Source organism: Brienomyrus brachyistius, chromosome 2 (assembly GCF_023856365.1).
Source record: "Brienomyrus brachyistius isolate T26 chromosome 2, BBRACH_0.4, whole genome shotgun sequence".
Classification (NCBI taxonomy): Eukaryota; Metazoa; Chordata; class Actinopteri; order Osteoglossiformes; family Mormyridae; genus Brienomyrus; species Brienomyrus brachyistius.
Window position 1 is genome coordinate 22691640 of NC_064534.1, and position 24769 is coordinate 22716408.

General features: G+C 45.9%; 3 protein-coding genes across 21 annotated transcripts; 2 read left to right on the forward strand and 1 right to left on the reverse strand.

Moving 5' to 3' along the window:
- Positions 1-2996: 2996 nt before the first annotated feature.
- On the reverse strand, positions 2997-17458 carry LOC125721148 (PH and SEC7 domain-containing protein 2). 18 transcript variants are annotated; one of them, XM_048997184.1, is made up of 18 exons: positions 17344-17458; positions 12858-13013; positions 11884-11983; positions 10984-11530; positions 9954-10041; positions 8654-9533; positions 7781-8383; positions 7310-7390; positions 6996-7108; positions 6829-6887; positions 6328-6417; positions 6056-6099; positions 5614-5783; positions 5079-5149; positions 4805-4950; positions 4559-4703; positions 4021-4167; positions 2997-3792 (listed from the first exon to the last, which is right to left on the reverse strand). In XM_048997184.1, the coding sequence occupies exons 4-18, from the start codon at positions 11332-11334 to the stop codon at positions 3505-3507; spliced, it is 3276 nt and encodes a 1091-aa protein (XP_048853141.1). In that variant the 5' UTR covers positions 11335-11530; positions 11884-11983; positions 12858-13013; positions 17344-17458; the 3' UTR covers positions 2997-3504. The 18 variants fall into 18 exon arrangements, with proteins under 18 accessions (XP_048853141.1, XP_048853222.1, XP_048853202.1 ...); XM_048997265.1 differs by lacking the exons at positions 12858-13013; positions 17344-17458 and having other exon boundaries at positions 8654-8799; positions 8950-8999; positions 9150-9533; positions 11884-12027; XM_048997245.1 differs by lacking the exons at positions 12858-13013; positions 17344-17458 and having other exon boundaries at positions 8654-8924; positions 9000-9074; positions 9150-9533; positions 11884-12027.
- Positions 17459-17498: 40 nt separating this feature from the next.
- On the forward strand, positions 17499-20781 carry LOC125721272 (zinc finger protein 436-like). Its single transcript, XM_048997267.1, has 2 exons — positions 17499-17844; positions 18650-20781. The coding sequence occupies exons 1-2, from the start codon at positions 17646-17648 to the stop codon at positions 20350-20352; spliced, it is 1902 nt and encodes a 633-aa protein (XP_048853224.1). The 5' UTR covers positions 17499-17645; the 3' UTR covers positions 20353-20781.
- Positions 20782-21680: 899 nt separating this feature from the next.
- cfap299 (cilia and flagella associated protein 299) lies at positions 21681-24676 on the forward strand. Of its 2 annotated transcripts, XM_049004418.1 has the most exons (6): positions 21681-21805; positions 22475-22611; positions 23015-23105; positions 23603-23745; positions 24114-24243; positions 24353-24676. In XM_049004418.1, exons 1-6 carry the CDS (start codon positions 21704-21706, stop codon positions 24446-24448), a joined length of 699 nt encoding a protein of 232 aa, XP_048860375.1. In that variant the 5' UTR covers positions 21681-21703; the 3' UTR covers positions 24449-24676. The 2 variants fall into 2 exon arrangements, with proteins under 2 accessions (XP_048860375.1, XP_048860383.1); XM_049004426.1 differs by lacking the exon at positions 24114-24243.
- The last annotated feature ends 93 nt before the right edge of the window (positions 24677-24769 follow it).

The following is a 24769-nucleotide window of genomic DNA, read 5'->3' on the forward strand; positions in this document are numbered from 1 at the left end:
TGACTGCTATAATATAGTCATGAGCACGTCACCCGGCAGAGCGGAAAGCTCGCTTGTCTCTGACACGCACTTGATGCTACACTTTATGCTAGTTATCGCCATGCAATGAATTATGGGGCCTGACTTCACGGCAAACCCCAAAAGGACAAGTGCAGGAAGTGCACGCCACGTACAATGGGATTTTGACTGACAAAGGTCATTAGCCACAATTCCCTAACCCATTCAGGAATCTGTCATAATTTAACAACCAGCAAACACCTGGAGCCAGAATGACTCTCATCGTGGACGAGTGTCAGCATCGGTAAGTAAATGCGGTGAATCTTTATCGCTTTGTTTGGCCGTCGGACTCCAGCCTCCGATAGTTCTGTCCCGCCGGCATTTCCTTGCTAGTCAGCACTCTGACGGATGAGAAAGAGCGTGCGCACTGATCCCTACACCACTCGCATCTGTTTCATCTCCCTTTTTATTTTCTGCATCACGTATTTTTATTTGCAATTATTCCCCCTTCGTGCGGAGCTCATCATTATGGGCCCTTAACGAGGTTCTGGCTGGCCGGCGGCGTGGGGGAGCTGGGCCTGTACGCTCGCTGATAGATGGGCCTGCTCTCGGTTAGCCAGCCGTTTAGGCGCCGTATGCTGCCCTAACAGGGCTTAGACTTGCAAAACGCTTAAAGGGGCAACACCAGGTGGGAAAAAAAACAGTAATAACAGTCTTTCTGCAACCTTGAAAAGTAAAAACACTGCTGGCAAAAGACCCCTCTCTTTGTGTTTGCCTGCCCCAGTCTTAGTCTTCACTGATGGGTTGATCATTAGCATTGGAGCTGGTCAGTGGTTCAACAAAACTTGCCGAGAAGTATCCCCCCCCCCCATCCCCCCGCCCACCCATCTGAGACGTCGCCCTGTGGACAGCCATCACAGCAGGAAGCACCTCCGGCCCAGTGTGTCAAGAAAAACACATACAAACAACATGGCCTTTCCAGTTTCACCTAGAAGCTTCCGGTATCAAGTCCTGCCCTGGGGGAAAGGGCACCAGGACAGCTCCTTAAAGGCAGGTGGACACTGCCCTGAGTCGCTGACTCCCTACCTGCGAGTACCAGGCCCCTGCTTATCACCACAATCACTCTCAGCTTGTTTTTCCTTCTCGGGGTCTTTGTGGGCAGGACAAAACTTGCACAGATGGATAGAGCACAGACACTGGATGGCAATGGATTTATGCTGTTTATTACTGTTTAGCAATGCTATTATGGTCTAAGTAGAAGAGAATACAGACCCACCTCTACCGGCCAGGATTACCTGCCATAAGGGAGATCAGTTTTACTATGTACACATTCAATCCGATTCAGATTAACTATTTGCAGCCAGTCATTGGTAAAATAGATGGCTGTCACGGCGCAAAACTAACTTTAATAGAAAAATTATCATATTTCATTTGATTTGTGCAAATGAGCATCTTTGGTCACCTACTGGACAGCAAGAGATCAGCAGCATGACATCATCAGATTCAATTTTAAATCCTAATTTTTGTCCAATACATTTTACACATTTCTGTTCACAATTTTAGTGAATTAATTTAGCTTCAGGACTTTTCTTAGCATAAAAGAACTGCCCCTCCCCACAGTTCAGGTTCGTGCCCTTAAACACCGCGTGATTGGCGGCCGCTGGCTCTGACCTCTTCTGTTATTTCTACTGCGTCTCTTTCAGGGAGCGAAGGACACTTTACCTGAAGTGGTCATACCAGAGAGGAATGGGGGGCGACTGAGTCAGAGTGACTGAGCATGAGGTCGGGGGAGAGGTCAGCTGGAGGGCTGGGAAGCCCTTGGGGCCAGGAGCACTCAGACTGATGCTAGCGGTTAGCATCAGGGCTAACAGCAGAGAGCAGGAGTCATGTGACCAACGTGTACAGAAGGAAACACTAGAGAGTGTGGAGGAAGAGGGGTCAGAACAATGAGATCAAGGGAGGGGAACTCAGGAGAGAGAGAGAGAGAAAGAGGGAGAGAAAGAGGGAGAGAAAGAGGGAGAAAGGAGTGTCACGGATGGTTTTGTCTGCAGTGTGTTGTTGCTGTTCCTCTCGCCGGGGGTGGGCTGCTCCTCCCCGCTCCTGTTTTTGTCTCGCCTTTTTAATAACTCAGTCACCCCTGACGTGGCACCCTGCGGCTCGCACAGCCATGCAATGCAAAGGAAGAAAGGGCTAGAAACAGGGGACAAGACGGGAACAAGGACAGACATCAACGGCGCCGGCAACCATCACTAATGTCAACTGCCGGAGCCTGTCTGCGTGTGTATGGGGGGTGACGGGGCTTGTTCAGGTGGCAACAGCACACGTCTCTTAAATGAGCAGCCTTTCAAAGAGCACCATCCATCCAGATGAGCGAAATCACAGCATAGTAAGCATCCTGACATGAGTGACAGGTGTAAATTAGCAGCTTAAAGGGAGTATGCCGTCCGTTTGGCTATTGAAATGGAGCGTACTCTCTGATTGGCTGTTTAAAGGAAGAGTGCCATCCGATTGGCTGTTTAAAGGAAGCCTGCTGTCTGAATGGCTGTTCGACGACCTAGCGTGGAATTTAACTTTGTTGAAATGAGCTGTTTCTGTGTGACAAAGCTGAAACAATCTTCACCCCACCCTCCTCTCTGCCTTCTTTCAGTTTAGTTTTGTGAGGCCTAAACTTTAACCCCTTAGCCTAAAATTTCATTGCAAATTTATTAATTGTTCAAAATATATCCTTATATTAACAAGCATGGGATTTATTAACAATGAAGTCCGGTTTTAGTCAACTAACACAATAATTAGATTTTTTTCAAATGTCGTGTAAACATAATGATTGAGGATGACTTTCTTTAAAAATGTGGACACTCCAGGAGAATTGTGAGTTATACAAATGAGAATGTGAATCACTGTGATGATATGAACAAAGGCTCAGGCACTCAGTCACACAATGGAGCAGGAAACCATTCAGTTCTTATTGGGGAGAAATAAGCTGCAAGCTCAGCGGTATCTTAAAGTTTACAAAAGTGCAAAATTTATTTTTGCAAAGTGACACATAATTTAGGGGAAATTATGTCGTATAAGAAAGGGAGCAGAAAACAGTAACAGTGCGGCCCCCAGGTGTGGAAAGATCCAGCCATTCAGATTGTAAGATACAGTCGTCGGTGTGCCTTCATTTTCAAGTGCTGGTGAAATGACGCCCTCAGGTGGTCAACTTTGGGACACACAACAGAGGACGGCCCTGCTCCATAACATTCATTGACCTTTTTCTGAAGAGTCATTTGAATAATCTAACTACATTTTACTTGGTCAGAAGACAAAAATACTTAAGCATTATCAAACTGAAGTATTACTAAATTAATAAAATATATATATGTATGTATTATGGCAGTACCCATGACAGCTGAGCTCAGTAAACCTTTTCCTGTAACAATCAGGAGATGAAAATAACTGAATACAAGAATGTAAAAGCAAACCCGCCGCAGCATTGCTGAAGCTGCCGCTGAAGCTGCCGCTGGCTCATAGCTCCCGGTTGCGCCGCGGTATGACGATCTTCCGATAGGTCCTTCTCTCGGAGATGTTGCGCTTCACCTTGACGGGGGGCTGCGGCGTGGTCTCCAGGTTGATGGATGGGCTGGAGTGGGACTTTTTAAGGCCCGCCCCTTCGTCCAGCTCGTCGTCGGAGATGTCGACACACATCTCCCTGTCAAGCCGCTCCAGCTGTGCCGCCCCCGGTGCTCCATCCTTCTCTCTGACCAGGCCTTTCCACACCTCCAGAATCTGCTTATACGCCTCATAACGGCTCTTCTGCAGGCAGGGGGTGAGAGTGAGAAGAGACAGACATATAGGAAGTAAGAAGCACTGCCTGCTTTCATCTTCTGGCAAACCCGCCAAAACAAATATGGCTGCCCAGGTCTCTATTTTGCACAAAGTAGTACAATGTAGGAGTTACGCAGTCTATGTCACATGACATGGCAGAGTCACACACTGGGCCCCTGGGTCTTGCCCTTACAGGCTTCCCCCTGCAGTCCCTACCTCATGCTGCAGATACTCCTCTCTCAGCTTGTATTCCTCCATCTCCCGAGCCTTGGCCTTGCGGCCTTCAGGCAAGCTCTGCGTCAGGAAGCTCAGGTCCTCAGAGAAGGACTGCAGCATCCTGCAGTGGGACTCCAGCTGTTTGTCCTGTGGGGAGGAGATGGAGGGAGACCACTCAGTGTGGGGGTGTTTGAAATAATATCAGAGCATCGACTTAAGACATATTACTGGCGCTAAGTAGGTATCACCCGGCTGATCGTGAAGGGCATTTAAATACACCTTCATGCATGGTAGGCTTCTACATATCTGACGGGGGGGGAGGAGGGGGGGGGGGATGTGTTAAGTCTCTGTGCCTGTGGCTGGAAGGTCGCCAGCTCAAACTCCACGGTCATGATTTCGAATGTCCTTATGCCAGTCGTACCAGGTACTGCCTGACCCTGAGTTCTCAAAAAGGCTTTGCTCTGGATAAAAGCATTGGCTATAATATAAAGGTAATAGCCAGACAGATATGACACAAATGGGTGCTCAGATTAGTCACCATGGAGAGGGTGGACTGGGTGGCAGGTAGGATGGGCCTGGTGAACTTCTTCTGGGAACCCACAGCGGCTGGGAATGGGGGGGATGAGTAGAGGGCCGACACCAGGTTTATCCGGGAGATCCAGGAGCTCATCTGCTCGGCGGAGCTGAGGGGGCACAGATATCGGTCAGACACGCGCTGTGTGTGAAGCTCAGGCGCGAGCCAGTCTGCACCACCAGCGATGGACACAAACGCACAAACACTCACGAGGCCTGGAAGAGGAAGACCCTCCAGTCGGCAGTCTGCAGCCTGAAGACGTGCGGTTTCTTGGTGTAGTCGTCGGCCTTCTCAGCTAGGGTGTGATGAACGCTGATTACCTCCTCTGAGCTCTGCCACTCCATCCTGTACTCATCCTGACAGAGGCAACGGCAACATGATCAGTGGAACAAGATGAGGACCTCCACACGGCAGCAAACCCTATCCCATAATGCCACACGAGCTCCATGCAGTAGATCTGACTCAGGGATGCAGCGACCCTTACCTTCTGTAGGTACAGCACCATCCCTTTCAAGACAGCATAGAAGGTCTTCCAGCTTCTCTTCCCCCAAGGAGCTAGACGATACACAGAATATTTCGAGTCTTTTCATTCCATGTTGACTCAGAGACACTGATACAGATTTCATGTGTCTAGATCTCCCAGGCCACAGTGATGCGACAGACTACTGAGGTCTGTCCTTAAGTGGTCTGCAATAAATGCTCGGGATCTAGTTCTAGCACCAGCACTGTTCTGTCTATGTCAGCAAGCCACTTGTCTTCACTCTGTAATTGATGATGCATGGTCCATGTATTACTCAATTTACTGCAATAATCCGGAAAGTTTATATTTCACACTGTCAGCTGGGCTCTACTGACCTCCGACCACCATTTTCAGGCGACTAACCGGCAGACCACCTGTCCAGTGCTGATGTTACATCGCTATCCATTACATGCACAGGATTTACGCGATGTCTCATATGTGATTGCAGTATTGCCATCAGCAACCATCACAGAGGCACGTCTCTCCCCCCCCAACTCACTGCGTTTGCCGTCGATATCTGCGTGGGCTTTACGTGTCAGCAAGCCGTGCTTGTAAACGGTGGCCTTCTTATCATGGGGGACGTCCTGGAAGGGGTTGCTTTTTGAACGTGGCTGTGCTTCTGCCTTTTCTTCCCCTGGAAGCAGGGAACACTTCAGTTCCTCCTCGTTCCTGTAGGGGGCAGACAGGTAGACCGACGAGGTGTTAAATGAAGGGAGAATGGGTTCGGGGAAAGGAGAGAGGAAAAATACAATGCATATCTAACTTGGTCATCAAAACTAGGGGAACAGTGTGTGGCAGCAAGCAAGATAGGGTATTTTCAACAGGGAGCCTGTAGGTTTGAGTCCCAAGATGTTTTATATGATTAGAATGACAAAGCAAGACAAAAACAACACTAAGCGAGGGACTGTCCATTCTGGGGCAAAAAGGCAGATCACACTCACACTGCCCACTCCAGAGGGTCGCTTTTTATACTGCTGTACAGGTTCTGGAAAGCAAAGGGAAGAGTTGCCATATGTGATAGAGCTGGATTAGCTGAAAGTACCGTCTTACTGCCATCAATCTCAAAATCCATCCATCCATTTTCCAAACCGCTTATCCTACTGGGTCATGGGCAATCTCAAAATATTTAAAAAAAACCTAAATCTCTCGGTTTCTGGTGGAGAAAATGAGGGCAGAAAGTAGGGAGTCTCACTGCTTCAAATAGACGTCTTACCTTTAGCAGGTCCTTGCAAAAATTCCCTCCATCGTTCATGCCTTCCAGGTTGGACACAAAGCTGGAGACAGTCATAGGCTTCCCCACGTTCTTCAGACAGACACACAGACATGCAGCCATTTTCCTCTGTCCTCATAAATCCTCAAATAGCCAAAGGCAGTACAAGGACTCTAAACTCTAGCATACCGTTTTCAAGGTAACTCGCTAGATAAAAGTAGTTTTAAGCAGGGCTGATCAATCATATTCAAAAATAGCCATTGTATATGTGGGTTTTCACTGCAACCCCCTAATTAGATTACTAATTAGACGACTGATTAGCTGAAGAGTCCTCACACCTGGGCTTGATCAGCTGACCTAAAGGTTACCCCAAAAGCCTGCATACCTTAGCAGATAAACCTGGCCGCCCTGTTTTAACTCATCGGAAACACCAGAGTGTGACTCCTCAATAAATCTTGTAGCGCCTCACCATTTCGCCTCGAGCGTTTACTCCACCTTACTCACCTGGCCGTGAAGATCACTGTTCAGCAGCATCACAGCACAGGTGAGAGTCAGCACCATTTCTGAAGGGTGAGAGAGAAGCACAGGCTGGTATTAAATCCACTCAAAGTCTCAAGCCCAGAAATATTCAACTGTTCCTGCATCATAACACTACTAGTCAACCTACTGACCTGGGGAGGAGAAGCAGTCAGGGTTGCACTGATGAAACCGTTTGGCGAAATGTTCCAGAACCCTCTCTCTCTCCTGCGTCTCACCTATTAGAACCACCACTTTCAGGAACGACCTGCGATTGAGGGAATGCATTATTCCTAGCAGATGTATGTTCTCATATCTCTTGGTCTGACTTTGACCCGACAGCTGTTCTCTCTTTATTTGATACTGATATACATTTATGTTTAGCTTTAGTTTTCCAGATGATCTTCTGAAATTGCGGTGTAGCCGCCATCGGCAGTCATCTCCTGGAGATTCTACCCCACAGACACACCTCAGACTCTGTTCCAGGCTCTGACCAGTGAAGTTGAAGAACTTGAGATACTCTTCCCCTACAGCTCTGCTGAACTCGTTACTACGAAAAGGGAAAGAAAGCTCTGAATGAGGATCAGCCGATCACTCCGCACATTCATCCCAACCATCGGTCTGACGGGAATCCTGCTAGTCCACAATCTCTGGTACCAGCAGAAAGGCTGGGTGGTCATTTTATTAACTTGTCATTCAAAGACCATATTGTTTGGCGTCAAGAGGCAGGGCTTGATTCAGTACATTTCAGAAAAATTATTATAAAAACTAAACTACGAACTACATCATTGAATCTAATCATGTCCATTGGGTTATGTCTGTTTGAAGCATCACTTGTTGTTGCAGCATTACAGGAGTGGTAACCATGGAAACAGCATCACACGGCATTCCTGCTATACATTTTGGGAGTGCTGCATCAGCCACCTGCTTCTTCACTTACTCTTTGTCCATGTGTTTGACCACCTCCGTGCGTCGCATGTTGTCCAGTCTGTATAGCCTCTCGGCCAGTGTGCGTGCCCCCTCCCTGTCCACGCACCGTCCGTTGGCATGGGGGATCGCCAGCACCTCTGCTTGCACTGGCTGGCTGACTGGCTCTTTATTTGCTGCCCTGTCCATGTATCCCGAGGTGGATGCCTCTGCCTGTTGTATTCGGTATATTGTGCTTAACTCTTCTGATCGATCCTCTTGTTCAGACTGATTCATGTCACCTATCAGTCGTGATCCTTCTTCTCTCTGCTCGAATAATCGCTCCTCTGCTTCAGACTGATCCATGTGATCTATTTGTTTTGATTCTTCTTCTCTCTGCTCTTGCGATTGTTTCTCCAGTTCGGACTGGTCCATGTGATCTGTCTGCCTTGAGTCTCCCTTCAACTCTGTTTCCTCACACACCCTTAGCCAATCCTGTTGTTCTGGCTCTTCTGACTGCTGTAAATATTCTGCATTCTTCAGCGATTCTAATTGCTGAAGGTGCTTGCTGATATCAGGACTACTGCTCTTATTTGTTTCTGTGTTTTCGATTTTTTCCACTGGTGCGTGATGATCCCTAAAAGACAACAGGCCTGCGTTAGACGTTCACCTCAATTGATTTTGAATGTTTGCAGCTGTATCGTTTCACTTGGCTGACTGTATAAGCAACGAACTTCAGAGGTTGAAATATTACAACAGCCAAATCACAAAACAAATTGTGACTTACACTAATTTTTTAACATGAACCTGTAACAGGGACCCTAAAAAATTTAGAACATAACTGGATAGCTCAGGGTTGGAGGACCAATATTATATGCTGTCATAGGGCCCAAAATCGATGGCTTACCTCTCAGCATTATTATGCGGTAAATTGGGGTCCTCTTCCTCCTCGCCTCCAGGAGGAAGCATGGTCCTGGCCTGTCTCTCCTCCTCCTGCTCTCTTTCAGTCCCCTCCTCTTCCTCCTCATCTCCAGGAGGGGGTGTGGTCCTGGCCTGTCTCTCCTCCTCCTGCTCTCTTTCAGTCCCCTCCTCTTCCTCCTCATCTCCAGGAGGGGGCGTGGTCCCGGCGTGTCTCTCCTCCCCCTGCTCTCTTTCAGTCCCCTCCTCTTCCTCCTCATCTCCAGGAGGGGGTGTGGTCCTGACCTGTCTCTCCTCCCCCTGCTCACTTTCAGTCCCCTCCTCTTCCTCCTCACCTCCAGGAGGGGGCGTGGCCCCGGCGTGTCTCTCCTCCCCCTGCTCTCTTTCAGTCCCCTCCTCTTCCTCCTCACCTTCAGGAGGGGGCGTGGTCCCGGCGTGTCTCTCTTCCCCCTGCTCTCTTTCAGTCCCCTCCTCTTCCTCCTCACCTTCAGAAGGGGGCGTGGTCCCGGCGTGTCTCTCTTCCCCCTGCTCTCTTACAGTTCCCTCCTCTTCCTCCTCAGTGGAGTAACCTGTCTGGTTTTCATGCGATGCTATAATTCTGGGTTCAGGAGAGCCTGATTCTTCCCCTGCTGCGGATTCGGTATCTGCCATCTCTGTAGATGTCTCTAACCCATTAGGCAGCCCCACATCCTCCATGGCCCTCACAAAGGCACTGATTTTTTCCAAAGCTGGACACTTGACCTCAGCTCTCCCTCCGGCAGGTTCAGGTATGACAGTATTCTTGGTGTCACTTTCAGAATGTGTGGCTTCCTCCAATGAATCCCGCTCAGGCTTTTGTCGGAATTCACCCAGGTGTGAGTCCACAAACTCTGCAGATCAGAGGACCATGACAGAAGTGAGTTAGCTGACAGGTGTTACAAGTTCTGAAGAGTCACAGTATACAGATTAGAATCTGATCACAGCACTGAGGAGAGTGACGATGAAGGGTGAAATGTGCAAGCACGGCTAATTCTGTCAAACCACATTCTCAGCATTATATGCAAAGCTATGAGCAAAGAGAGCTTTATTCATATCACTGTAAATAAAACCGCACCAAATGGCAAAGCCCAATGTTCAGCAATGAAAGGGACATTACTTTTCAGAGTGTAATATTAACACACAACACTACTAATTCATAATCAATTTGTAAATTAGTCAGCAGCCAATAGCTCTCAGTTAATTCATTAGATACCAACAACTCCATCTGTACACTAAGGTCTCCTGAATAAATGGAATAATAGGTACTATACCTCTGTCCTCTGCAGTCTGTCTGCCTGCAGCACCATCATCCTCCTGCATCACACAATCCTCTCTGTCTTGGCTTAAGAGGTTAACTTCCTGTAACCACAAAACCATCAGACTGCAAATGGGAACCGATAGGCCACTGGGGGCATGAACACGTCACAAGAACCTGGAGTCCACATCGATAAGCAGAATCAGCTACAGAAAGGCACAAATGTCTCATATTGATAACAGGCTCCTCAGCACAGTGAAGGGCCTGGAGCATCGAGGTGACACATCCATAAATCACAGAGCAAAACACAGGCATTAATGCTGAAACAGGCTCTGCCCAGGGCTCAGACCTTAAATCAATTTAATTTGATTTCATTTTCAATTTTATTGGGGTGGATGAGTGAAGCTAAATATTTGGGGGGGGGGGGGTACTGACCCTCTGTTTGTGTGGTAAACCATCAAATCGGTTACATTTTAATTTTCTATAATACTGAGAAATGAGAGAACCATACAGTCATATAATGCTGTGCTCAGATGCCTCTCACACCGGAAATCTAGCTAGCAGCTTAGTCTTTCATCACCAAAAATATCTAACGTGGTTTTAGCTCACCTACTTTTATTTGACGCAACTCACAGCCAATCATGCACAAGATGACAGGTTAAATATGACCATAGGGCCACCCTATCTGAGTGACAGGTACAACATCCAATCAAAGAGTCTTCCTTCCAGGTATTTAACTCTTGCTTTAAAGCTCAGGATCGTGTGATTAAACATTATAATATACAATAAATTCATTATAATAGTGCTCTGCAGACGTCCTACCCTCCCTTCAGATTATTGTCATCAATAGTAGATAAGCAATCAATGCTTATAAAATGCAAATAATTAAACCTTAGAATGTGACAGTCTCTGTATTTCAATGCCATTCTATCCCATTCGTATACATGTCCCAACAGTCATTTCTGAAACTGAGATGCTTCCTTTCTGCTAACATTACACGTCAACACATGCACTCTGTCACAAGCCTCCGCTGACCTCCTCCCTACCTGCTGACAGGGTTTCCTGAGCTCGTTATTGGCACGCCTCAATAAGCCTGTATGTTCTTCTGCCTGGTCTCCTTCACCCGGATCCTGTAGGTGGGGCAGATGTACAGACAGAGGATTCTCTGTCCAGTCCATATCTGGGGTACCTTCCTCAGCACTGTCCAGATCATCAGCTGAGCTTGACTGCGATGATCCTATGTGGGGGGCCACCCCCAGTGCTAATTCTGCCACCATGTCAAGTTGAGCCTCCATCTCCATGGTTACGTCCTCTGCGCGTGTCCACAAGTCCGGCTGCAGCCGGTCCTCGGAGCCCCAGCCGCCCGGTGCCCTCAGACACGGCCGCTCTTCCTCCATGGAGGCTTGCAGGCTAACAGCGAAAGCACGCTCAGAGGAAACAGCCCTGTGGTTAGACGCTCACTCTTCCTCCTTTCTGGCCAGGAAGGTGTCCATGCTGACGTGCTTATCATTAACATATGGCATGACTCCTTCCGGCAAACTGGGGGCACCTGGGGGCGCTCAGGTCCCCCCAGCACACGCCACTGGACGCCGCCTTTTCGAGAGAACAAAGTCAGAAATGGATTAGAACTCCATACACACACAAACAGATAACTTCCTCAATGACTAACACCAACTTCACTACTTTTCCCCCTGACTGAAGTACAGTATAACATTACTAATATTTACAAATCAGCCTTCAAACGATGGACGTAGCCGTGAAAATGTTACCACACACAACGATTCTCCACCTCACCATCATTCGGCCGGCTGACACCCACGGCTCTCAAAATGGAGACCGTACAAATCTTTCCTGCAAGTTCACTAGCTGTTCTGAGCTACCGGCACCGAATATTTATTAGGCGGAGAGGTTTCTAAAGCCATCTTCAGACAAAAGGTCATACTTACCGGTGTTATTTTGCTCAGTCACACTTTCTTCAATGATCTCTTCCACGTTCTCTGTTCAGGCTCTCGGAAACCCAGAAGACGCTCCTTGCAGTAAATCTTGCTGAAAAACTACTGCAGTTACACTTCCTGCCACAGACAAACAACCTCCACACAGCGATTAAGCAAAGATGAGCATCACGAGTAAAGAGAAAAAGAAGATTGAAGACATCAACCAATGCTGTGCCCTGGTCTATTGTCAATAAATAAAAAAGTAAATTTCACCCAATGGTGAACATTTTCAGCTTTAAGCCTTCCTGCGTTTTAAAGCACCGATTTGCCTATTATTGCCATGGTTTTATTAAACACCGTGAAATTGCGCAAAAGAGGAAAATAGGGGTGACAAAGACAAAGGGGAATGAAAAAGAGGATCCTTTATGAATATGACCAACACTGAAACAAACAACACTTGGCATTTTATAATATGATACTTGTGAAAAATATTCTCAGGTTACTTTGGGTCGGAACTGCGGGTGTCTGTCATTTAATTTTCTTTTATGATCTTTTATGGTTAAATGCAGAATTGTTCCTTTCTGGTTAGGTTTGATGATACCTTCAGCAATTTTTTAATATTTGAAATAAAAGTTACACTTTTGTATAAGTCTGTGAATCTTATTTAATAATATTTAATATACAATATTTAATGGCACCTTTAATGAAATCACATGGACTATAAGGTTGCAGAACAAGGTTATAATGTCTCCCATGTCTCATCCTATTTCCTCCATTGTATTTATAACATTTCTAAAATAATTATAGAATCCACCATGTTTCCTCCCATTAATTGTGGTTTTTGCTCTAATAAAAATGGCTGCCCATCATGCCATAGATGAGCATCTCCCACTTGGCTCCTCCTCATTTCCTGTTTCCTGTCTTCACGACCCCTCCTACAGAAAGTAGGGCAGTTTAACCACAAGCCAAATGCCGTCTTTGAGTACCTTCCAGTCTGTGTTGGCTTTCACGAACCCCAGCAGCCTCACACAGGAGCTGTGAATAAAACCGGTAGTGATGTGAAAATCAGCTCCACCCAGGGCTTCCTCCTCCACCTCCAACTCCAACCAATAGCGGAGCCAGAAATCACAGCGTGAGTGGGCCTGCAAAAAAAACAGATGGGCCACTCCCATAACAATTTACTTAACAACAAAATCAATATACACTCAACCACATTTTTTTAGCAGTTTTAACACAACTCACAGCATTACTAAGACCAAATGGACCAAGAGAAAAAACTGGGTGGGGTCGAGTCCCATCTGGGCAGGTCCAGGCCCACCCAGCCCACCTGTGCCAACATGGTAAACTCATGTTTCTATGGATCTCGACACGCTTTGTACAAATTACAGCCAAACACAAAATTACGAATCTGTTATCAATACTCTACTTTTTATAATATTCCACTGCTCTTTTGTAAAATCATGGTGAATAACTAAACTAAACAGTTCTCTGTCAATCGTATGAGTTTTTGTACTTCCAGGTATGCATATTTACATTTGAGACTGACTAAGATTTTTTGTAAATACTTGTGTGTGTGTGTGTGTGTGTGTGTGTGTGTTACTTGTTCTATGTGTTCCTCTGTTAACCTTTGTGGTCACAGGCTTGGTTTGATGCCATCTGACATGTGCTCGATCAGTGGACACACCCTAGACTCACTGGAGACAGTGGCAGAGAAGAGGACAGCAGGATAAATTGGACAGTATTACAAACAATGCTGCCCATGCAACTTAGAGGGCGCTATTCTGGAGCATATTTAGCCACTGGCTCATTCCACCACAGTGTGCTAAATGCTGGGGGTTGCTTCTACCTGCTGTCATCAGACACCAGAACGCCTCCCCCCTACATACCACTTTCCACCCCAGCCATAACATGCCAGGAAGTGACCCACCTAGGCAATAGTACAAATCTGGTCCTATTTCTTTTATTCATTGTGCAAATACCATCACAATTCACGTATTATTGTTATCCTTAAATGTTTATGTTCTTAATATTCAAAATATTCTGTTTTTCAAGATATTCCATTTGTGTACAGTCTACTTTTTGATTTGATTGCAGCACATTTACCTGTTTGCAAAGTGTATACTGTCTTTGCACTTTGTCTGTCTTATAATATATGTATCTTCAACCGTGCTCTACGTACTCGCTGCTGTATGTGCATGAAATTTTCCTTGGGATCAATAAAATATATGTTAAATTTAATTTACAGGTAGACACACACACACAGAATGCAGGAGACCTGATGCCTCCTACCCATTCATTCCTAATGCTGTATGCAGAGCAGCTCAGATGCTTATAGATTATAAGTAAAACAGCAGCAGAAGAGCCAGAATCTCAAAAATGGCTGCATACCTTTCAGAGAACAGCACAAACTGCATGTACCTGCAGCCTTCCACTCAAATATAAATCCAACAAAGAGCTGGTGGGCATAGAGGCACTGCACAGCAAACAGGGATAGAGGGAAACACAAAGGACTGTAGAGCAGATGGGCAGAGAAAGAAACACAAAGGACTGTAGAGCAGATGGGCAGACAGGGAAACACAGAGGACTGTAGAGCAGATGGGCAGACAGGGAAACACAGAGGCTCTACAGTGTGGATGGGCAGACAGGGAATCACAGGGGCACTGCAGAGCAGACAGCATGGCATTTCACCACATTTTCGCAATTTTACGTTTCAGTTCCAGAAAACTTGTTCTGCTGCTTATTTCAGCACGTCTGTGCGCATGTAAAATGTGTCGTCAGATACCTGTAACCGGAACAGCCTGAGGAATTTCTGCCCAGGGTCAGTTTGCCCTTCCTTCCATGACATATACTCTTGTGCAGAAGTCTGTGGCCTACAGCCGTTACAAAGGACACCCCTGAGCAAGAAATGTGAGATTGACTGAGAGCTGCAGTATACATGAAGGTACCTGTGGCAGGATCCCAGCCCTGGGGCAACCAGAGGTTTGATGAGGATTTAGTATAAACTCATTCATGCAGCCAGGGACAGATTACGGACCGGGCCAGTGGGGCGGCTGCCCAGGGGCCCTTGGGGTGCAGGGGGTCCATGAGGCCCCTAGCCCAAAACAATTTGCAACACTTATCAACAATGTATTTTCGTTTGTCTATTTTAGAGGGCCTACATTCTTTGATCCTCTGCCTACAAGGGCCCCTGACCCTATAGGGAGGGCGTTTGGCTGCCAAGGGCCCTTGAATTGTAGTGGTTGTGGTGGTGGTGGTGGTGGTCGTGGTGGTGGGGGGGCTCGCGAACGTTTTGCCCAGGGGCCCACACAACCCATAATCCGTCCCTGCATGCAGCGCATACATTTCTGCAAGTTTGCTGCCACATAATATCTGGAATCCTATAATGTGATCTACGAATCAAGCAAATATGTGATAAGGGTTGATTTCCCCTCAGGGTCACGGTTATCACTTTGCACACTGACTCACCAACTGCTCCACCTAACTAAGCCTGTTAGGGTTGAAGCAGATGGACGGACACAAGCCCTGTGCTTCAGCATTATATTTTGGGGACTGATGTTAGCATCACTCTGACAGGCTCCTGACCATGTGATCATCAACGCTACCACGAAATGTTATAAAAAGACTTCGAAGGCTAAACACAGCATGCCGCCAATAAGATAAGATAAGATAAAGATAAGATAAAGATAAGATAAAGATAAGATAAAGATAAGATAAAGATAAGATAAAGATAAGATAGCCTTTATTAGTCCCACGGGTGGGAAATTTGCGTTATACAGCAGCAAAGTGGACAGTGCAGCAGAAATAAGCAGAAGGCAGAAAAAAACAGTAAATAATAGAAATAACAGAAAGCAATAACAGTAGTATCAAACAATAGAAAATAAGAAATATAAATAAAATATATACAATACAATACAAATGGTATGTTCTTATTGTTTGTTGTGAAGTCTGATGGCAGATGGAAGAAAAGTCCTGCGGTATCTCTTTGTCGCACACCTTGGATGCAACAGTCTGTTGCTGATGGAGCGCAATGTTCTAAAAGCACAACGTAACCCAGTCCTGCACATCACTTGGCTAAGTGCAACAGAATTGTGTGGTAGAATGCTTTGTAATGTGCTAGGCTATACTGTCTATTCAAATAGTATTTCAGATTTTTTATTTATTCAAATTTTAATGTCTAAACTCTTACAAACTGTTTATTGTCCTCAGAGACAGATAATCAACTTAGAAATTTAAACTAAATTGTATGTGCTCTTAAGATAGAGTCCGGTAAATACAAGTGTCATAAAACAGGTTCATCCAAGGTCATGCCAGTCTTGGGGGGGGGGTGGCTTTTGAATGGTTTGCATGGATCCAACCAAAGAACAGTGGTGGTTGGGGCGGTACAGAATGTGTCCTCTCAAGCAGCATAAAAATTACATCCTTCACTGTCACAGGTAATCCATCTTTCTCTGTAATTACAAATTATAGTATTTTGGCTAAAGAGTTGAACAAGAAAGATTTTTATTCAATATCCCAGATAAGATAGTTTTGAGGTTAGAAGTTTTAGTTGAAGGTTATAGTCTAAGTTAAGAGTATTTGTTTAATTTAAAAAGTGGAGTAATCTAACGGGGATTTCCTTAACGTTGTTTTTGCAAAGTAGCAAACCCTCAAACCACGTACATTTCAATAAATACAAGTAGGATTAATGAATGTTGATTTTTGATAGGATATTCATATCCTAAACCTATTAAGTAATACAATCAATAAAAAAGCACGTTGAATAGTATAATTTTTAACAAAATGTTTTCTGCTTTTCCATTTAAGCAGAATATCACCGATATTTTTAGCAGTTATATTATCAGCATATGGGGTAAGAGTAGCATGCTGTAGCATTGGCGGGACCGGGAGGGCAGCGCGACGTGCTGGACCTATGCCAACTTGTAATTAACGTTAATTGCTTTGTATATTCATCGCCGTTTGTGTCTTCATTGTGCTGCAATGTCACATATAGCGTTTAATATTGTGTTTTAAATAGTGGCGTGCGGGAGGTGGATAGTCAGGTCGCGCGGTGGGTGGCGTGTGAGTTGTCTGAGTTAATAGTACTAGTAAAGTAAATGCCCCCTTGTGGTTGATTAATTGTTCATCCTGCCTTAATATTGCGGCCCAGATATTACGGCGGTCAGCCTCCACAGACCCCCCCGCTTCAGCTAATACGAATCATCTGTATTTTTATGTGGAGCCAAACTTTCTGCTGTTTTTTTTATCTGCACTTTGCCGGTGCTACCCAGAATCAGGAACCGAAACCACTTCCGTAACGCTGCTCTTACCCGGAACTACGTCGAACAGACGGAAGGTAAAACCTACCAAAATAAAAGTTAGACGAATAAACAATTATATATTCATACAGTATAGTAAAATATGTTTAAGACTAACATTTGCCTGTCTCCTTTAGCGCCGACACAATAATACCTTCCACGGCAAAGAAAAGTTTACCTTCCATTTATATGTTTATGTATCTTCCGCTCATGTAGGCGGCAGCGAGACGCGGCGTGTTCAGGTGTTTACGGCGATGTGGCCTCCCGTCCTGCAGGTGGCAGTATGCCAGAATGTGCATACGTGTGCTAGAAAACAGCCGAGGTCGTTATTTATTATCGCTTTGTTGGTGCAGCGGTCTTGTCTCGACGTGATACAATAGCCGTAATTAGCCGTCCGGTAGCGCTTGATCAAAATAGCGTCGCCGATACGTCGTGTACCGGTCACCGCACACCTTTCCCGGGGGCAGGCAACAGGCCACCATGTCACGATCCAAAAACCTTAAAGCCTTTCTGGAGTCGTCCCTGAACGAGATCTTTAAGGCCACCGTGAATGACATCTTGGACTCGGTGGAGCAGACCCTGTCCGAGTATCAGGAGCGGATCCGGCACATGGAGACGGAGAACGAGAGCCTTAGACGGAGGCTGGTGGGCCCGGAGGAACTGCGGGAGGCCGGGATAAGTGAGCGATGCCGGGGCTGGTCTCCGGGGAGGGCCGTGGGCTGATACTAAATGGCGTGCGGGGGTCCCAAAGATATGCCGGACCATGAAAAGGCCGTGGCTTTGCATTCAGCTTTTCCCATAACCCATCCATACTTTGAGATTTTCATCCAGGGAAAAGCTGAGCTATGTATGTACTGACAGAGATGGAATTCTTTTCGGAAATAATCCGTTATTTTTGCAAAGGAGGCTGTTTGCAGCCATGCAGTAAGCATGCCATGCAGAGTGGTCATTCACATATTTGCGTGCGGTTTAACCTGCTAATAATATGATTATAAATTCTATAGTGAATTAATCTGCTGTCACTTACACTAGAAAGTGTCCATTGCATCAATTCTGTTATGCCGTCTAATATGTGTATAAGGTCACGTCTGCTAAGTTATCATGAACCAAAGGGACACTGAATCCGTGTTGCTTCAGCACCATGAGTTGGTAATTAGAAGGGCTTCTGCAGAGACTTGGAAAAACTCGTTTCCTAACCACTATAGTAAAGCATTTCAAAGATCTCTGCAGTCTCAGCATTAAAACTGAAAGCAGCACATTTTCCAGCCCCGTCTTCCCACAGAGCAGATGGGTTATGACCTGTGGCCCAGTTAATGTTTAAACCAGTGTTACATATTTACAGCTAAACCTCTTACTTGTCCACAGCAGTGCACAGAGGGACAGCTCTGATGTTTGCAGAAGTCTATGGTGGCTGGGTGTGATACATCCTGAAGCTGTACTGCGCCGTTTCTAACATCGTTGCTCTCCATCTGTACTCCCCGCAGAGGTCGAGCAGAAAGACAGTGCCCTCCTAGGTTCCGCCAATGACGTTTGGTGCCTCCGCAAGCAGCCAGATGCTCAGAGACGAGCGTCCCGGCGCAACATGGCATGGAGAGAGATCCGTGTGGGAGACGACCATTTTCTGGAGCAGCACAAGCCCGAGAAGCAGGAGATGAGCGACTGCGGTAGCGGTGAGGAGCAAGAGGATGAGAGCAAGTTTCTCACGGGGGTGCCACTCGATGGCGATCACGACGCTGCTGGCTCAATGGTGTCGGCGGGTACAAGCCCGAGTCTGAACCAAGTTCCAGACATGGGCGATATCTGTGCTGTGGACATGACCAAAGCAAAGCTTCCGTCCGGGGTAGTGGCCATGCAGATAAAGACCGAGAACTGTGATGCTGGGTACATAAATCCAGATCATTATGTGAACATGGGCTCGCCTGGCAGTGCAGAGCTGGATTCCAGAGAGAGTGACTGCGAAGTGAGTGTGACGATCATATCCGACCATCACCTTAACGCAGGACTCAGCGATAACGAGGCCTCTGATGTGGGGGAGTCAGAGGCACAGGAGGGGGAAGCTGGGTCAGTGGAGGGGGGCGCTGATAAGGAGCTGGCAGCAGGAAATCTGTCTCGGGTGCTTTTTTCAGACCTGGCCATGGATATAGGTGGCAGAGCGGGTGAGGATCTGTCTGTGGAACAGCAAGATCCAGAAGGTTCTGGGAGCCCTAGGGCCTCCACCTCTGCTGGGGTTCTGGATGCTGCTGAGTCCCCCAGAATCCCACAGGGCATCTATCACTGCTCCCTATGCGATAAGAGTTTTGGTCGCATGGGCTCGCTTAACATACACCTGCGGACGCACAGCGGGGAGAAGGCGCACTGCTGCAATTACTGCGGCAAGCGCTTCAGCCGCGCCGACCTGCTGAAGGCGCACAAACGCACACACACCGGCGAGAAACCGTACAGCTGTAACGTATGCGGGAAGAGCTATGGACAGCCAGGGCAGCTCAGGATCCACAAGCGCGTGCACACCGGCGAGCGGCCTTACTGTTGTCCGCACTGTGGCAAACGCTTCAGTGAGCACAATCAGCTCAAGGTGCACCTGCGCACTCACACTGGGGAGAGACCCTACCATTGTGGCTACTGTGAAAAGTCCTTCAGCAATGCAGGGAACCTGAGGATGCACCAGAGGATCCACACTGGAGAGAAACCCTATGGGTGCTCTCAGTGCGGAAAGAGGTTCAGCGGCTTGGGAGACCTCAAAACTCACTACAGAGTGCACACAGGGGAGAGACCCTACCATTGTACTCTTTGTGAGAAGACTTTCAGTCAAGCTGGGCATTTAACCATACATATGAGGATACACACAGGCGAGAAGCCGTACACCTGCAAAGACTGCGGCAAGAAGTTCAGCGTGGCGAGCAGCTTGAAGCTGCACCTGCGCACACATACGGGCGAGAAACTGTACAGCTGTTCCTACTGCAAGAAGAGCTTCAGCCGCTCCGGGCATCTCAAACGGCACGAGCAAGTGCACACGAAGGAGAAGCTGTACTCCTGCACCGAATGCGGCAAGACGTACAGCGATCAGTCGACCCTCAAGAAACACATAAAGACTCACACGGAAGGGGCCCTCATTCAGAACGACGAGCTCTCCAACGAGTCTGACGGCTCCCTCAACCAGCTGCAGATTCAAACGGTCGAGATCATGTAGCATCAGTACACAGACTTTCTACATTTTACCACAAATTTACAATGATTATTTTTGTGAGATGCAAACACTTTTGTTAATGTCTTGGACCCAAGTGTGTGGTTTTATAAGTATTTTTACCCTGGAGTTCAAATGAAGGTTCATACGTAGTTAACACTAAGATGTAGGGAAAGCCAGACACCCAGTGACACTGACCTCTCGCAGTTTTCTACTGTACTTAATGTCATGTCTTATCCAAGTCTTTTGACCGTCTTTGTTTTGTATGTAATAGCTCAGAAGGAAACCTGTTGAGTATGATTTAGTTTGTGTGGGAGGTGTTCTGCTGGGGGGTGTGTTAGAGTATTAATGAACAACAATGCGAGCATAGTTGTGTCTAGGAAAATGCCCCCTTTTCTTACCCCCCGAAAGCCTAATAAAATCCTATTAACTAGCCTTGTGTTGTCAGACTCGATTCCTGTGTGTGTGACACACTAATAGGAAGGCAGGAATGCCTGCTTTGCACTCAGCGCTGCTGTCTATGATCCAGTGGGGGGGCAGACAGTATGTCATAGAGCAGGGGTAGGGAACCTGATCTATGGAGAGCCGGTGCGGGTTTTTGGGATGGCCTCTCAATCAGCCAATAACAGTGGATTCCAAGAACTGGAGTTGAGAATCCCTGCTTTATTATTGGCTGACTGAGAGGCCATCCCAAAAACCCACACTGGCTCTCCATGGATCAGGTTCCCTACCTCTGTCATAGAGGATCTTCAGATCTTACCACACTATCATGATGTACAAAGTGCCCAGTATGATTGAAAACCAGAATGTTACATTATACTCTGGCATTAGGACATGTCATTACATAGAGTTGTTTTGAGTGCACTAGGTAAATGACATCTGTTCCTGGAAAGTATCCCACAAGCTGGATTCATATATCAAAGTCTGGCAGCATCAGTGTAAGTTTCCTAAATGTAGAAGAAGATGATGCTGGTGTCAGAATGACCAATTTAAATATACCAGTTTGAGTAGATTAATATGTTCTCCGGGCTTGGAGGTTGGGTACAGTCTGGTGCATGAAAACAGGAACCTGACACTTACCTGAAAATTTAGAAGCCTTACAAATAGCTATAACTAATCATATGAAATGGAATAATTTAAACACTATGAATTCCTACAATAACCTGCTCAGATGATTACTGTGTGTGTGTGTGTGTGTGTGTGTGTGTGTGTAGTGAAACAAAAATTACGTGATTTAGAAAAGAATAACTAATGATAATTTCTCCGTTGTGGTAATTTGTGGGAGAACGGCACAGCGCCACCTGTTGGGTTTCCCCTTTGATCACCATGGAAACGGAGCAGCGCGCCGATAAACAAGATGGAGGCGGACGCATCTCGCGGACACACAGCGGAGACGTTTCGCACCTACGAGGATTTGCTGGATAATCACGTTAAGCCCCTCGATCTGTTTTACCTCGAGGTAAAGCTGTTTAACTTTTCATTACAACACGTTGACATACAATCTGGTTGGAAGTTGTGTATTATGCGTCTGTAATTAGACACAATTAAAAGTTTTAAATACGTTAAATTAGAGAAAACGCCCATGCGATTACGTTATAGTTTTTTTGTTCTATATAATTTTAAAACGTACAATATCAGAATATTTACACTCAGTACAGAATATCACAGAAATCTTTATATGTAAATATTTTACAGTTGTTCTCGATTGCTTTGGCACATTTCACGAAACCTGCTTAACATTCTCCAGATTATAAAAGCATTTATCAAAACAGTTCATGCTGCAAAAGCCCGTAACTTGCCCAAAACAATCTACTCATGCCTCAAAAGCAAATAATTCCACCAAAGAATTAGTCAGCACCACCAAAATGAAAACAATGGGCATCGTTTTGACCATGAGATTCCAAATGCTTAGATATACTGTCAGTATGTCCGTGTAAGTATACCCCTGAGCTCCATAATTCTGAATGAAAGTCAGATTCCATTTTCTCATTGTCACCGATTGATCAATAATCAAGAAAAACTGTCAAAAAGTGGCCATTATCATGCAGAATGTTGAAAACCGGCTTTCAGAACTGAGTGGAAAGCTCTCGCTGGTGTTACGCTGGTGCTGTTTCTCCCGGTGGCCCAGGATGAGGAGCTGGCACGTCAGCTGGTGCAACTGGGCTATAGGGGTAGCAGAAAAGTCATGACGAAGGAGGACTTTGAGAGAGCAAAAGCAGTGGCAGAGGAGGAGTCCAGGCTCGCTAGGAGTCAGCAGCAACAGAAGTGAGTCCATCTGTTCGGTCCCTCTCAATGCAACACTCGCCACACCATGAGAGTCAAAGATTATCCCGGCCAGGCAGGGGTGGATTTAAGGGGTGGCCACGGCCGTCCAAAATAAATACGTAGCCACCCCTTTTGGCACCCAACATCAAAATAATAAAAACAAAATGCATTATTTTATTTTCTAAGCAGAACCATAGAATAGATCCTGTGCAATGTGAGGTTTCCCCCCAAAATATGAATAGCCCCTGATGGCCACCTGCAACCAAAATTTTCTGCTGATTTCACTGTGGTCAGAGTCTTAGGAGGTGGACAGCGCCTCCTATGGATACAGTGCAAGGTAATATGGACCCGTAAATCGCTGACTTTAGCTGACTTCTCCCTATATGAATGTGCTGTTGAGCAGGCCTTTGGCGAGCATGGGTGCAGACTTGGAGGACAACTTCCTGAGAGCCCTGGCAGAGAGGGAGGAGCCTAACAGGAATGGGAAAATGACCGTAGGTGCATGATTACTCGCTTCATTTGCTGTATAGTGTGAAAAAGTCCCCCACTGGCACTCCACAGTATTACCACGACACTTCTGCTGTTCCATAAATGTATGACTCATCTTTTAAGATCCGTAACACGCATTTTTACGGACTTACCAAAATTAAGAAAATAGCACTTTGTCTTCACTGCCCCCTAGTGGTCATGTAGATGTGTGCATCCAAAATGCAATTTAAATTTGAGTAGTCTGTGTAAGGCTGAGTTTTTCAGTTTTGAGCATAAATTCTGGTGGTAAACTGAGCTTATCTGTGAGGTGGTTGCCTTGTCATTGTCTGATTGCATTAGGAACCCATCTACAGATCAGTTTCTGAAGCGTGAATGTTATCTCAATACGGTGCTTTATGACAAAGTTTCCATCCCTTAATTAATAGCAGTCAGGCCTATGACTGATTTTCTGGGAGTCTCAGCCTTTGTTATCCTCTGTTCTCCCCTTTCTTGTTTTTTCCAGTCTATTATCTTCATTAGGGATCACAATTGTCTAGGACATGAAATATCTGGGTACGTAGACTACTGCCACAGACTGAAAACTGAAGACTTCAGACAGTATTTCAAAAGAACAAAGAAACTTTTGCCAAGACCAACTGACTTAAGGTAACGCCGCTTTCATCTGAACAAATCATACTGTTTTCCAGTAATCAAAGTTACAAAGCGATGAATAATCCAGTGAAATCCAGAATTTTCTGTTGGCTAGTTGCATCTCTGTAAGGTCTCAAGATAATGTGTGCTTTTTAAAGGATGTTCTCAGTCTGAATTCCTAATTAGACTGTGTCTATAAAGTAACTTTTGTTGTGTCGTTCATCATGGATTTTATTGTTTAAAAACTATTAAATCCCTTAGAAACATGAAGTGCTTTTAAAGGCCACAAACATCGGACATTTAAGACAAACTTCTTTAAACCAGTTAAGTAAAATGCTTTACAAATAATGGACTAGACAATCTCCTTGTTTTCTGTCTACAAGTTTCTACAATTGGAACACACATATTTGTACCACCAACTCAAGTCCAAATTTTGAGGTCTGCACCGAGGATTTAGGTGGTTTGCTCTTTGTAAACAAAAGAGACCAAAAAATCCTGAATGTGGATCCACAGGTGAGTCTTTCTGTTGTTTCCTTGAATGTTTGCAGAGGGGTCTGATCTCTCCCAGCTAGTACTGGAAAGCACTGTTAATAACCAAGCTGTGTGTCCATTTTCCTTTTAGGCTAAACCCGGGCACAGCTCAATACGGACCCCCCTCCGGTCGGATCTCTACCTTCAAGTTGTCATCTTTGATCATATTACCAGAAGGAAGATATAAGATGATGTGACTTCCTTTATGCTTAGAAATGCTGCGCTCTTAGCAGTTATTTAATATAAACTTTATTTTGGGCGATTTCCAAAATTCTACAGACAAGATGCGGGAGAACATTTTAAAATGAATTTGAGGAAGCACTTCTTTACACAGCGTGTAGTTGGAGTATGGAAGAGTCTTCCTGCTAGCGTAGCGCAAGCTAAAACCCTGGGTTCCTTTAAATCAGAGCTAGATTTTAAGAACTCTTAGCTATTAGTTAAGTTCTCCCCAAACAAGCTTGATGGGCCGAATTTCTTATGTTCTTAATATCTGCATTTTGGGACAGAG